We start from the raw sequence: 16,100 nt of genomic DNA, 5'->3' as shown, positions 1-16,100 counted from the left end.
AGATTAAAGCTCAATCTGTCTGGAGTTTAACACAATAATATCAGCGATTAGAGATTTCTGAGGACAAGACGGAGAGAGATAACACACGTCTGATCACAGCCTGATTGAAATGGCGCTTCAGTTCCCTGTTTAATTGCTTCATAATGGCTCAATTTTACTTTACTAAAATAATTAGTGTGCTTTAAACACTCAACTTTAAACATGATTATTTGTATCTGTGAATAACCTTTAAACAAATGGAAAAAAAAAAAAAAATATATATATATATATATATATATAAAATACTTTTTAAAATTGCATATACAACCTGTTGTAAACCTGTTGCTGTTAAAGCGATTAGTTGACTTTACTTTAATAAAGTGAGTAAACCTGTTGCTGTTAAAGCGATTAGTTGACTTTACTTTAATAAAGTGAGTAAATCTGTTGCTGTTAAAGCGATTAGTTGACTTTACTTTAATAAAGTGAGTAAACCTGTTGCTGTTAAAGCGATTAGTTGACTTTACTTTAATAAAGTGAGTAAACCTGTTGCTGTTAAAGCGATTAGTTGACTTTACTTTAATAAAGTGAGTAAACCTGCTGCTGTTAAAGCGATTAGTTGACTTTACTTTAATAAAGTGAGTAAACCTGTTGCTGTTAAAGCGATTAGTTGACTTTACTTTAATAAAGTGAGTAAACCTGTTGCTGTTAAAGCGATTAGTTGACTTTACTTTAATAAAGTGAGTAAATCTGCTGCTGTTAAAGCGATTAGGTGACTTTACTTTAATAAAGTGAGTAAACCTGCTGCTGTTAAAGCGATTAGTTGACTTTACTTTAATAAAGTGAGTAAACCTGTTGCTGTTAAAGCGATTAGTTGACTTTACTTTAATAAAGTGAGTAAACCTGCTGCTGTTAAAGCGATTAGTTGACTTTACTTTAATAAAGTGAGTAAACCTGTTGCTGTTAAAGCGATTAGTTGACTTTACTTTAATAAAGTGAGTAAATCTGTTGCTGTTAAAGCGATTAGTTGACTTTACTTTAATAAAGTGAGTAAACCTGTTGCTGTTAAAGCGATTAGTTGACTTTACTTTAATAAAGTGAGTAAACCTGTTGCTGTTAAAGCGATTAGTTGACTTTACTTTAATAAAGTGAGTAAACCTGCTGCTGTTAAAGCGATTAGTTGACTTTACTTTAATAAAGTGAGTAAACCTGCTGCTGTTAAAGCGATTAGTTGACTTTACTTTAATAAAGTGAGTAAATCTGTTGCTGTTAAAGCGATTAGTTGACTTTACTTTAATAAAGTGAGTAAACCTGTTGCTGTTAAAGCGATTAGTTGACTTTACTTTAATAAAGTGAGTAAACCTGCTGCTGTTAAAGCGATTAGTTGACTTTACTTTAATAAAGTGAGTAAACCTGCTGCTGTTAAAGCGATTAGTTGACTTTACTTTAATAAAGTGAGTAAATCTGTTGCTGTTAAAGCGATTAGTCGACTTTACTTTAATAAAGTGAGTAAACCTGTTGCTGTTAAAGCGATTAGTTGACTTTACTTTAATAAAGTGAGTAAACCTGCTGCTGTTAAAGCGATTAGTTGACTTTACTTTAATAAAGTGAGTAAATCTGTTGCTGTTAAAGCGATTAGTCGACTTTACTTTAATAAAGTGAGTAAACCTGCTGCTGTTAAAGCGATTAGTTGACTTTACTTTAATAAAGTGAGTAAATCTGTTGCTGTTAAAGCGATTAGTTGACTTTACTTTAATAAAGTGAGTAAACCTGCTGCTGTTAAAGCGAATAGTTGACTTTACTTTAATAAAGTGAGTAAATCTGTTGCTGTTAAAGCGATTAGTTGACTTTACTTTAATAAATAATAAACCTTTTACCTTAAAATTAAATGCAATAAGTACATAATAAAAAAAAATCTAAGTCAACCTAACCCCTTGTAATTAAAACAGGTTTACTCATCTATTTAAAGTAAAGTCAGCCCGTCCAAAAACTCCACAAACCCCCTTCTGTAAGCTGCAGGTTAAATGGAGATGATTTGTGAAACAGCAGGTTTGTGTTGACGGTCTGCTCTATCTAGGGTTTGTCAGCTGTGTTGCTCAGCTGTTTCAGCACATGTGCTCAAACACTTACTCTCAGACAACCGTTCGAAAGCCACAGAACATTAACTATATTTCTGAAGTGGTTTATCGTAGTCTAATCGCAGCGGATAGACACGTGCGCCCCGTTTCTTTTCCCACATCAAATCCTTTCGCAGAACAGATTCACATAATCCACGTTTCTGACAGAGGGAGATGTAAGAGAACAGCGTTCATCCAGCGCCGTCAAAAGATGAAGCCTATTAAAGAAAAGCTGTAATATGGTTTTATAAACGAGGTCAGATGTTCAGTGCAGGATGCAAAACAACATCACTGTCATTTAATGTTATATACAGTAGAGCTGCATAATTGTTTTAGCATTGATACTGCAATGTGTGTATCCTCAATAGCCACATCGCAGGATCTGCAGTGTTGAATTGGGATTTTCGTTGATCAGGAGCCGTAGTTATTGAAGATTTTTACCACAATTGGGCAAAAGTTGATCATTTACATGTGTTTTTAAGGCCTGTGACTGTATTAGAGTATTGCAATAATTATATTTCTTATGATTTTTCCCTAAAAAAAGCTATTTTTTATTAGCTGTTCTTAAATGTATTTATTTATGATATTAAAATAAACAGGTGAAAGCTATTTTTTAGATCTAATTAATTCTAATTTTCCCTGATTGGCTGTTTTTTGTATTTTAAATCCCGCTTTTAGTGTTTATATTCAGCTCTGGATTCACCTTTGGGCTAATAGCAGAACAGCAACTACTAGGAGGCGGGGTTAAAGATTGTAAGGGCCCGTCTGATTGGTCAAATTCAGATAAACAACATAAAATAAAATGTAATTTATCACACATGTTCATTTCCTTGGGCTTAGTCTCTGATTTATAAGGTCGCCACAGCGGAATGAACCGCCAGCTATTCCAGCATATGTTTACGCAGCAGATGCCCAACCCAGTACTGCGAAATGATCACACATGTCTGAGATATGCATATTGCATATGCTAATATCGCGATAACCATAATTTTTCGATATATTGTGCAGCCCTACTGTGTGTGTGTGTGTGGTTTTGTGTGACGTATCAGAACTCAAATGTGTATAATATAGTTTTTACGTTGGTATTACAGGATAAGGTGACTTATGAGGACATAACCCATGTTCCCATTTTACAAAAGGCTTATAAATCATACAGAATTTATATTTTATTTATTCATTAAGTAAAAAATGCAGAATTTGGAATAGGTTTGGAGGGAAAAAAACAATGGAAACTTATGGATTGTCCCCACAATTCACAATAAACAAACGTTTGTGTGTGTGTGTGCTTGCTTATGTGGTTCACAAGGACACTCAATTTTAATAATGACATGGGTATGGCCTAGTTGCACTCTATTAAGTTGTTTAGAGACCTCAGTTAGTATAATTTTTAAGCATTTGAGGTAACACCATATAATAGGAGGTTTTTTACAGTACACAATATGCATTAGGCCTATGGAGAGTCCTCGTAAACCATGTGTGAATTTAGAGCAAGGAAAATAAACTGTCTTGATAGATTTTCTAGCATTAGTACACAAGTGCTGTCGTCTGAATCGTGCTCTACATGTTTTGTGCTGGATTACAAACTTAATCTGTTCCTCGGTGGACAGTGTGTGTGTGTGTGTGTGTGTTTTATACTCATCTGTGTATGTTTTGATGGATTTGCAGAGAGGAATGACCAGACAGAACAAGAGGAGAGACGGGAAATCAAGCAAAGGCTAAACAGAAAGGTTTGTGATCTCTCCTTAAGAACACTTCACTGAGCGAGCCTCATATACGTGTGTTTTTCCTCCTCAGCATGCCGTATTTACGTGTGTATAATGTGTCGTAAGGCTCAATTACTGCTATAATAACAGTCATTCAGTGTACATCAGAGGCTTCATCCTACTTTCTGAGAACAGTTTTAAAAACAAAACCATCAGTTTGTTGAAACTGAGGTGTATATGTCATCTAAAAGCAGAATAAACAAGCTTTCCATCGCTGGTTTCATTCAAGATACAACATGTGAATATCTGAGACTTCAAAAAATCTAAAAACTTTTAAAATTGTCCAAATTAAGTTATTAGCAATGCATATTACTGACCAAAAACTAAGTTTGGATATACTTATAGATGGAAATGTATCAAATCTCTTCATAAAAGATGATCTTTACTTAATATTCCAGTGATTTTTGTCTTAAAATAAAATGTGATAATTGGCTATTCCTACAAATATACCCGTGCAGTATTCGGTTTTGTGCTTCAGGGTCACAAATGATAATATCTGATAATAAATAGAAATATTAAACACTTAAAATCTTAAAGTATGTTTATTGAAGTTATATTAAAGCAATAATTGTCTTTGGCATGCTGTCATTATTCAATTAAATGGCTCAATATTTGCTTATCCTCTCTCAGATCATTCTAATATGCATATTATTGCTGAAATGCAATCATTCTTTCACCACTGTCATGTTTTTTCTTTTATTTTTCTGTTGCAATAAGCCACAACACTGCAAAAAAAGCTTTTCTTACTTCATTTTTTTGTCTTGTTTTTAGTCCAAATATCTTCAAACTTTTAAATTAAAAAGCATTTTCTAGACAAGCAGATGTTTTAAGAAATGATATGCAAAATGAAGTGAGTTTTTCCTTAAAACAAGTCAAATAATCCTGTTTTTTGTTCTTGTTTTTAAAGAAAAACTCACTTCATTCTGACTTATTATTTCTGAAAACAAGACAGTATTGTTTTGCTTGTCTAAAATGACTTTTTAATTTTTAATTTTTCCATTTTGGCGATGATCTGAGCGAGAATAAGCAATTATTTAGCCATATAATTGAATAATAAGCGTAACTATAATTTTTGATCAGCGTTACAGCATCAACCTAAAAGCGTAGATCACCCCAAAATTAGCATGCACTCAGTTTTTACTCTTCCTCAAGTGGTTATACACCTTAATGAGATTCTTTCTTCTATTGAACACAAAAGAAGATATTTTGAAGAATGCTGAAAATGTAAGCCATTGACTTCCATAGTAAGAAAAACAAATCCTATGGAAGTCAATGGTTACAGGTTTTCAGAATTTTTTTAAAATATCTTCTTTCATGTTTAGCGATTTAATGATAACAGAATTGTCATTTTTGGGTGAGCTGTTCTTATTTAATGATTTATTTCACATTTTTTACATTATACAAACATAACCACCATCAAGAACAGAGGTGGAAAGAAAAAAGGATAAAAAAGAGACTGTATAGGTACACACTTGGATACATCAAAAACACTAAGTGGGAAAAAATACAAGTAAATAGCTGAATGAATACATACATACATAAATAAATGCATAATTAAATGAGGGCCAGATGTGTACATGTATCCCTTTAACAGCATTTGCCTGAAGCAGCAGGTTGAATAAGCTTCTCTTCCTCTTCTTGTTGTGTTTTCAGCTCAACCAGCGGCCGACTGTTGACGAGCTGCGGGACAGAAAGATTCTGATCCGCTTCAGTGACTATGTGGAAGTGGCCAAAGCTCAGGATTATGACAGGAGAGCAGACAAACCCTGGACCAGACTCTCGGCTTCTGATAAGGTCAGTGCAGAGGCTGACACACGCCCCCTGCAGGACAAACATCGTGCATATTCATATACAGTGTATTTACAAATGGACTGTAGAGCACTTTAATAAAATCATGCAGAAATACATTTAGTGAAAAACATCTGTTTGGCCTGTTCTGGGTGAAAAATCATACGAAATACAGACCAAAATGTTACAAAAATTATGATAATAAAATAAAAGTAATACTTTTATTCATCAAGGATGCACTAAATTTAGCAATAGTGAAAATAAACATAGCTCATTTAAAAAATTGCATATAATTTTTTAAATAATTTGTAAAAAAAAATGCTCATTAATGCATTATTATATGAATTTATTCATAGAAATGAGACAATAAAGCAAACATAAGAAGCAGCAGCACAGTTGTTCTGAACATTAATAATAATTAGAGATGTTTCTTGAGCTCAAATCTGCACGTTAGACCGATCTCTGAAGGATCACGTGTAATTTTGCAGGAATGAATTGCATAATAAAGTCAGTGTCTTACAGTTTTAGTTTTAGTGTTTATATAGAAACACAGTTCAAGTCTAAATTATTCGCCCTCCTGTGAAATTGTAATTATTTTTCAGATATTCCCCGAATGCATCATGAATTTCAAGACATGATCATTTTAATACCTGTTTCCCAGTGATGGGTTGCAGCTGGAAGGGCATCCACTTTGTAAAACAAATGCTGGATTGGTTGTCGGTTCATTGCACTGTGGCGACCCCTGATTAATAAAAGGATTAAGCCGAAAATAAAATAAATGAATTTTAATACCTAATTAATAATAACTCATTTATTTTGCCTTTGCCATAACAAGATACTAGTATTCAGCTTAAAGTGACATTTAAAGGCTTAACTAGGTTAATTAACAGTCAATTTAGGTTAATTACATAGGTTATTAGACAAAAGTGGTTTGTTCTGTAGCCAATCTGGAAAAAATAATAATAAAAACCGCACAGGAGGGCTAATAATTATAGCAATTAAGTATAATATATATTTAAAAATACAGTATTTACTGTGATTTAAATAGTTTAATGCATCCTTAGTGAGCAAAAGAGATCGAAAACATGTATATAAAAAATCTTATAGACCCACAAACATGTGAACGCTTCTTCAGTGTGTTAATGAATATGGTCCAGAGCAGTGTTTCCCAACCACGTTCCTGGAGGCCCACCAGTCTCCTTTATCTGTCACACCCATTACAGCTCTTTCAGTCTCTGCTAATGAGCTGATGATCTGACTCCGCTGTGTTTGGTTAAGGACACATGGAAAATGCGCAGAGCTGGTGGTCCCCCAGGAATGTGGTTGAGAAACACTGCTCTAGAGATGACTGTGGTGTTTTCGCGAGCAGCTCACGTTAAGTCAACGGAACTGATCATTTATAAAACATCAGCTGGAAAACAAGCGATCTTGTTTCCTCCATGTGCTCCGGTTGCTCATTGTTGTTGTTTGTGTTTGCAGGCGGCGATACGCAAAGAGCTGAACGAGTTCAAGAGCAACGAGATGGAGGTTCATGCATCAAGCAAACACCTCACAAGGTCAGTGTGGGTCTGCAGGATATCTGTTTGGATTATAGGCATGGGGCGATATCTGGATTCAAGGTTTACTGTTTTAAAAGCGCTATAAAAGTTTTCAGAGATCACAATACTGTGATATTTTTATCCAAGGTCATGATACCGTCACAATCATACATCTAGTTTGGACGTGGCCTGCTCCAGATATTGTTCCATGTTTGCATAACCATGCACCAAAAAAAAACAACGATAGATTACTCGTCGCGGTCTCTTGCGTAACTGATAAAGGTGCAAGAACACATCCAGTAGATCAATATGGGAGGCTGTTCTATATATATCTGTATCTGGGCTGTGGGATTTGCAGGATCAGCACACATTAGAGCTCGTCGACATCTATAACAAATGCTTGCTCATGTTTAGCTTACGCTAGACCTCATTTCTGCTGCACAAATAGATATCGCTGAACGAGCTCGCGGTCCTGTTGGGTCTGTGCTAGATTGTGCTGTCGAGTCTACACTGCTGTTTCAGTCCTGGAGTTTCTGTCTTGTTTCTAGTGCAAATGTGTAAGAATTCTTAAAATCAAGAAGCATTTTGTTGACAAGTGGAAAAATATTGTTGTGTTTACAGAAATAAGGAGTCAGAATGAAGTGAGTTTTACCTTAAGTGATGTTTATTTATAAACAAATTTCTATAGGATCACGTGCTTATGATTGTTCACAGCTGTTCCAACTTTAGCTAATGACCATAGACTGTAAAATATATGGACGTAGTGTCCGTGACGTCACCCATAGGTTTCTAAAGAGCACAAAAGAAGCCACAAGTAGGCGTGGCCAACCGTCGGCATTTTGTTCACGCGTCATCACACCCACGGCGGGATACCAAACAAGGGCGAAGAGGCGGAGATTAAGCAGAGCTAAAGACACTGCCGGCATTTAGCTTGGACCTGGTTCAGACACACTTTACTTTGGGAGAACGCTTAATACTTTATCACCAGCGACTCGTTTGTGTTCTGAACACTTGTGTTTGGCTGTACACTATATCAATAAAGTGTTTAGTCATTTAAAAACACTGCTGTAATACATTGAGCCACTAAACATCGCTCTTATGATGTTTCTCTACAGGAGGAAAATGCAAATTACTTCCAAACACTTCAGATATAGTCTGTGTTAGTTAATGTAAGACTATTGATGAAATCCAGCATAACACTGTATGACAACGCTTCAGATGACTGATCTAGAGCCCACAGCTAATCAATCTGACAGATTCTGGAGTGCATTACAGCTCTAAATATAAACGATAAATGATCTTAAATAAAACAAATACATGTATAGAGATGGTATATAAGTATAGAACTTTACTCACATGGGAATCGGAGGCCACGTGAATGCTTTGTGAGCACAATTAAGTGCACTCAGCATGCCATGCCATCTGATAATTGTAGGAAACAAGTCCAAAAGGCAGTTGAGTGTGTAAAGCCACATAAAACAACACAGAAATACGATAAATATGCCGAGATCAGTGGATAATCTGCTGGAGTCATCTGAGGTGACGTAACGGCGACCAACGAGACCTAGCTGTCACTCAAGTGGCCACGCCCTTAATTATGCAAACTTAATATAACTTAATATAAAGGAAACGGATGAGTTATAAAAAAATTCACCCCCTCACAGTTGTCATGAAGGGTAATATTAGCTGTATTAACCAAAATCTTTTTTTGTAGCAGGCTGTAAACACCTTTTTTTCTGCTGTAAAGTTGGCCATTCTAACAGTGGGCTCAATTGAAATTTGCTCTGTTTTGGAGCCAGGAGCGGCCGGGACTAGCGGAATTTCGGATGAATTGCAGTTTCAGTTACTTCCGTATTGGCTTCCTGAGAGAGAGCGGGAGGTTGCCGCTTGCTAATGACTGATTATCCTATCAGACGATCCTTAACTCACTATAAACAACCAAACTTTTCTCATCTCAATATCTTCTTCAAACGGGCGACACGGTGGCCAGTGATTAGCGCTGTTGCCTCATAGCAAGAATGCCCCTGCTTTAATTCCCTTAGAAACCAGGCGACATTTCTGTGCAGAGTTTAGCTCGTTTGTTTTTTCCTTAAATCTAACAAAATAATCTGCCTATGGGGAAAAGTGGCGACGCAGTTAACCATTATTAAACTCACTTAATTTTCACACATTAGTTCTTAAAACAGGACAATATTGTTTTACTTGTCTATAAAATGCTTCATGTGTGAATAAAATTCTGTGTGATTCATGAGCTGTTTCCCTCATGGGACGAAAAACAAGAATACTGGTATTACTATACTTGTGGGGACATTTGCTCCCCACATCGCCAACCCGATTTCATCAAGTAGGACATGTTCCTGCATTAACATCTATGTTTATCCTGGAACAACATTCCAGTTAACCAATCAGGATTAAGGGATATGTTTACAGTTTATGCACTTCTATATGATAATTAAATATAATTAACTATTATTTTCATCTGATTTGGGGATTAATTTTTAGTTTTGGTTGGGTTTAGGTGTAGGGAATAGGTATGGATTACATTTTCTAACAAAAATGATATTCCAGGATCAACATATATGTTAACTCGAGATCGCACCATACAAAAATCATGATATGCGTCCCCACAAAGTGATAGATACCTGAACACACACACAGTTGCACGCACTCAGTGCTCTTCTGTTATTATTCTCTTGATGGATGGATGATGGTCTGTGTTTCGCACTCACCGTCGTCTTCTCTCTGTGTCTTGCAGGTTCCACCGACCATAGCAAGGTTTCTTCCGTGAAGAAGATGCTAACGGTATCTCTGTGAAGTCTGAGACCTCAGGAGGCTCTCCATGGAGGGCCTGATATTTGGGCGCTAGTGAACCTTGGAGACCGTGTCTCTGGAGCTTCAGCCTGAAGAAGCCAAAACCCTCCAATCGCCACTCAGTAGATCATTCATGGTTTTTCAGGAGACTCTGGTGGGACGCTGGAAGACTGTTTGGATAAAAAGACACTGACTTTTTCTTCTTCTTCTTTTTGTAATGGACTGTTTTAAGCGGTCGCCTTTTGATGCCAGTTGGGGTGGGCGGGGTTTTGAGGATGTGGGCGGGGTTTTGGGGATCAAGCATGTGACTCATTGGAACCGTTTGTTTGTTTGTTTGTTTGTTTGTTTTCCCACACCAGTGTTGGTGCTGTAGTGACACCCCAAACGTTTCTGGGCTCCTACTAAAACTTGAGTTTCATATCAGCTGTATAGATGTTAGTTTGAGGAACGGAAATCATGTCTTACCTTTGCAACGACTATTTATTGTCTGTACAGAACAAGCTTTGGATTTTTAACAAATCACAATGTCTGTCGTCTTTTACGAATGAATGAAAGATGGATGATTGATTAATGCATGGGTGGATGAACAAAAAAGATGGATGGATGGATGAATGCACTAAAGGATGGACAGATGGACTAAAACATGGATGCATGGATGATGGATGGATCAAAACATGGATAAACAGATGTATGGATAGAAAGATGGATGGATGGATGGATGGATGGATGGATGGATCAAAACATGGATAAACAGATGGATGGATAGAAAGATAGATGGATGGATGAATGGATGGATCAAAACATGGATAAATAGATGTATGTATAGAAAGATGGATGGATAGATGGATGGGCAAAAACATGGATAGATGGATGGATGGATGGATGGATGGATGGATGGATGGATGGTCCAAAACATGGATGAACAGATGTATGGATAATTGGATGGATGGATGGACTAAAACATGGGTGGATGGATGGATGGATCAAAACATGGATAAACAGATGTATGGATAGAAAGATGGATGGATAGATGGATGGGCAAAAACATGGATGGATGGATGGATGGATGGATAGATGGTCCAAAACATGGATGAACAGATGTATGGATAATTGGATGGATGGATGGATGGATGGACTAAAACATGGGTGGATGGATGGATGGATCAAAACATAGATGGATGGGTGTATAGATGGACAGATGGATGGATGGATAGATGGATCAAAACATGGATGGATGGATGGATGGATGGATGGATGGATGGATGGATGGATGGATGGACAGAACAAAACATGGATGAACAGATGGATAGATAGTCAAATGGATGGATGGATGGACTAAAACATGGATGCATGGATGGATGGATCAAAACATAGATGGATGGGTGAATAGATGGACAGACGGATGGATGGATCAATACATGGATGAACAGATAGATGGATGGATAGATGGATGGATGGATGGATGGATGGATGGATGGATGGACCGATGGGTGGACAGATGGATCAATACATGAATGAACAGATGGATGGATGGATGGACAGATGGATGGACAGATGGATGGATGGATCAATACATGGATGAACAGATAGAAAGATGGATGGATAGATGGATGGGCAAAAACATGAATGGACAGATGGATGGATGGATGGATGGATGAATGCACTAAAGGATGGACAGATGGACTAAAACATGGATGCATGGATGATGGATGGATCAAAACATGGATAAACAGATGTATGGATAGAAAGATGGATGGATGGATGGATGGATGGATGGATGGATCAAAACATGGATAAACAGATGGATGGATAGAAAGATAGATGGATGGATGAATGGATGGATCAAAACATGGATAAATAGATGTATGTATAGAAAGATGGATGGATAGATGGATGGGCAAAAACATGGATAGATGGATGGATGGATGGATGGATGGATGGATGGATGGTCCAAAACATGGATGAACAGATGTATGGATAATTGGATGGATGGATGGATGGATGGACTAAAACATGGGTGGATGGATGGATGGATCAAAACATGGATAAACAGATGTATGGATAGAAAGATGGATGGATAGATGGATGGGCAAAAACATGGATGGATGGATGGATGGATGGATAGATGGTCCAAAACATGGATGAACAGATGTATGGATAATTGGATGGATGGATGGATGGATGGACTAAAACATGGGTGGATGGATGGATGGATCAAAACATAGATGGATGGGTGTATAGATGGACAGATGGATGGATGGATAGATGGATCAAAACATGGATGGATGGATGGATGGATGGATGGATGGACAGAACAAAACATGGATGAACAGATGGATAGATAGTCAAATGGATGGATGGATGGACTAAAACATGGATGCATGGATGGATGGATCAAAACATAGATGGATGGGTGAATAGATGGACAGACGGATGGATGGATCAATACATGGATGAACAGATAGATGGATGGATAGATGGATGGATGGATGGATGGATGGATGGACCGATGGGTGGACAGATGGATCAATACATGAATGAACAGATGGATGGATGGATGGACAGATGGATGGATGGATCAATACATGGATGAACAGATAGAAAGATGGATGGATAGATGGATGGGCAAAAACATGAATGGACAGATGGATGGATGGATGGATGGATGGACCAAAACATGGATGAACAGATGGATAGATAGTCGGATGGATAGATGGATGGACTAAAACATAGATGCATGGATGGATGGATTAAAACATAGATGGATAAGTGAATAGATGGACAGACGGATGAATGGATGGATGGATGGACTAAAATATGGATGGATAGACTAAAACATGTATGGATGGATGGATAGACTAAAATGGATGGATGGACTAAAACATGGATGGATGGATGAAAAGATGGATGGATTGACAGTAATGTGAGGTAATAAGTTAAAATTAAACTCAAATATTAGGTTCGTTCTCCTTCAGCTTAGTCCCTTTATTCATCTGCGGTCGCCACAGCGGAATGAACCGCCCAAATATTAAGTTAAGTAAATGAACTATTTATACATGATATTCATTATTACTGCATCATGGACATGTGCAAAATTATTACAACCCAAAAGAGTCGGAGCGAGCCCACATTGCGAATGAATAGACGTGTGTTTATCAACATGACTAACTCACTGACCCGCCGTGAGCTGACTTCACTGAGGACTTCATTAGAACAGGACTTAATGTAAAGTGTTATTAATCAGGCGTCTGACTCTGCCGACAGCGCTTATTCTGATAGCTGATCTGATCTGTGCTCATTTCTCTAAATGATCGCTGGTCTTGTGTTCAAAACGCCAGAGTGGATTCTCATCATGTGTTTTAGCAGCAGAAAACTCCTCCATTCACATACAGTAATCTTACATAAGCTGTTAGGAAGTCTCAGCGTCCTCCAAGAAAACACGAGAACTCATTATTTCCGTCCACACACACACACACACACACACACACACACACACACACACACACACACACACACACACACACACACACACACACACACACACACACACACACACACACACACACACACACACACACACACACACACACACACACACACACACACACACACACACAGTTATTTGGTACAATTGAATTAGTATAGATCAGTTAGCAATGCTTTTGACTTTAATAAAATCATTTTTTAAAGATTTATAATGTCAGTTTTCAGTTTTACAGTCATTTCTGGTGTTGTTTTCTTGTGTGAATAATAAGTAGATTACACTGTTGGTCCAGAAATGAAGGCTGTATCTGCAGGCGTTCTGTGTTTCCTTCATGATAGAGGATCTGCAGAAAGCGGGTCAGTGGTGTCAGATGATGGAGAACTGCACTAATCACATTTCCCTCTGAGCTGCATCAAAAAGTTCAAGAAGTTAAGGTAAAAACCCGTTATAAACAGCAAATTTGTGCTAAAATGTATTGACAGTTCACAAATTAATAAAGTGCTGAAATGATCTCGGCGAGGCAGTGGCGCAGTAGGTAGTGCTGTCGCCTCACAGCATGAAGGTCGCTGGTTCGAACCTTGGCTCAGTTGGCGTTTCTGTGTGGAGTTTGCATGTTCTCCCTGCTTTCGCGTGGGTTTCCTCCGGGTGCTCTGGTTTCCCCCACAGTCCAAAGACATGCGGTACAGGTGAATTGGGTAGGCTAAATTGTCCGTAGTGTATGTGTGTGGATGTTTCCCAGAGATGGGTTGCGGCTGGAAGGGCATCCGCTGCGTAAAAACTTGCTGGATAAGTTGGCGGTTCATTCCGCTGTGGAGACCCCGGATTAATAAAGGGACTAAGCCGACAAGAAAATGAATGAATGAATGAAATGACCTCCCATATACTGTACAATATACCTGTGAATTGCATTATGGGATGTTGATCTCTGATCTGTCGTCTGTTGATGTTGAAAATTCAACTCTACACTTTAACAAAGTGACTTTTATTGACATTTTAGATGTTTGAAAGAAATAATATCTAGAGAAATAAGTCTGTAAAATGATTAAGCTTATTAAACGGTTCTGTAGCACAATATACAACACCAACACAGACAATATAGCACTGCAGACTATTATAAAAGTGCAGAAAAGTCACTTTTTACAGCTTTTCAAGGTTAAAAGTTGTTTGAAGAAAGATTAAGATCCCATAATGCAAGAAATAAATTGGAAAAAAGTAAAAACATGACCCACAAAATACAGAAAACTGTTCATTTAGATCATTTGAGAAATATATGAGAGATCACATCATTACTATAGTGTAATATACACTCACCGGCCACTTTATTAGGTACACCTGTCCAACTGCTTGTTAATGCAAATTTTTAATCAGCCAATCACATGGCAGCAGCTCAATGCATTTAGACATGTAGACATGATCAAGAGGATCTGCTGCAGTTCAGACTGAGCATCAGAATGGGGAAGAAAGGGGATTTAAGTGACTTTGAACGTGGAATATTTGTTGCTGCTAGACGGGCTGCGCTGAGTATTTCAGAAACTGCTGATCTGCTGGGATTTTCAACCTTGAGGCGGATGGGCTACAGCAGCAGAAGACCACACCGGGTGCCGCTCCTGTCAGCTAAGAACAGGAAACTGAGGCTACAGTTCACACAGACTCACCAAAACTGCACAATAGAAGATTGGAGAAACGTTGCTGATCTGATGAGTCTCCATTTCTGCTGACACATTCTGATGCTCGAGTCACAATTTGGCCTCAACAACATGAAAGCATGGATCATCCTGCCTTGTATCAGCGGTTCAGGCTGGTGGTGGTGGTGTAATGGTGTGGGGGAGATTTTCTTGGCACACTTTGGGTCCATTAGTACCAATTGAGCATCAACGCCAAAGCCTACCTGAGTATTGCTGCTGACCATGTCCATCCCTTTATGAGCACAGTGTCTCCATCTTCTGATGGCTACTTCCAGCAGGATAACGCACCATGTCATAAAGCTCAATCATCTCAGACTGGTTTCTTGAACATGACGATGAGTTCACTGTACTCCAATGGCCTCCACAGTCACCAGAACTCAATCCAATAGAGCAGCTTTGGGATGTGGTGGAACGGGAGATCAGCATCATGGATGTGCAGCCACCAAATCTGCAGCAACTGTGTGATGCTATCATGTCAATATAGAGCAAAATCTCTGAGGAATATTTCCAGTATCTTATTAAATATACGCCGCCAAGGATTAAGGCAGTTCTGAAGGCAAAAGGGGACCAACCCGGTACTAGTAAGGTGTACCTAATAAAGTGGCCGGTGAGTGTAAATGTTTAAGAAGCATTTTACTAAAATAAAATCCATCTCGCCGTGCAGCTTTTGTGTGACAGACACTATATGAATAGTAAAATACCTCTGTGTCAGATCAGCGCCAGTTATATAAGAGTGTCAGATGTGTTTTTAACACTCGCATTATTTCATCTATTCTCAGCAGAGCTGTATTTGCATAAGATCCACAGCATGCTGATTACATTATTCACAGCAGGAACAGTGTGAGGAATGAGTGGCATCAGTAAAAACACACTCACTTCAGAGTCGGGCAGTGATAGAGTAAAGCAGAATATGGCTTTAGAGTGTCTCATTACTTTAA

At 38.0% G+C, this 16,100-nt stretch overlaps 1 protein-coding gene across 4 annotated transcripts in view; it reads left to right on the top strand.

Annotated features, from left to right (window-relative positions):
• Window positions 1–10,512, top strand: part of phactr3b (phosphatase and actin regulator 3b) — an 89,892-nt gene extending 79,380 nt beyond the window's left edge. For 3 of the 4 annotated variants that reach the window (XM_009305736.5, XM_021479617.3, XM_021479616.3), the window contains exons 10-13: window positions 3,759–3,820; window positions 5,510–5,650; window positions 7,124–7,200; window positions 9,938–10,512. In XM_009305736.5, the coding sequence (XP_009304011.2) occupies window positions 3,759–3,820; window positions 5,510–5,650; window positions 7,124–7,200; window positions 9,938–9,953 (296 nt within the window). In that variant the 3' untranslated portion in view covers window positions 9,954–10,512. 4 annotated transcript variants of the gene reach the window in all.
• Window positions 10,513–16,100: the final 5,588 nt, after the last annotated feature.

Source organism: Danio rerio, chromosome 11 (genome assembly GCF_049306965.1).
Source record: "Danio rerio strain Tuebingen ecotype United States chromosome 11, GRCz12tu, whole genome shotgun sequence".
Classification (NCBI taxonomy): Eukaryota; Metazoa; Chordata; class Actinopteri; order Cypriniformes; family Danionidae; genus Danio; species Danio rerio.
Note: the sequence above shows the minus strand (reverse complement) of the source record. Positions and strands in the feature narration are given on the sequence as shown.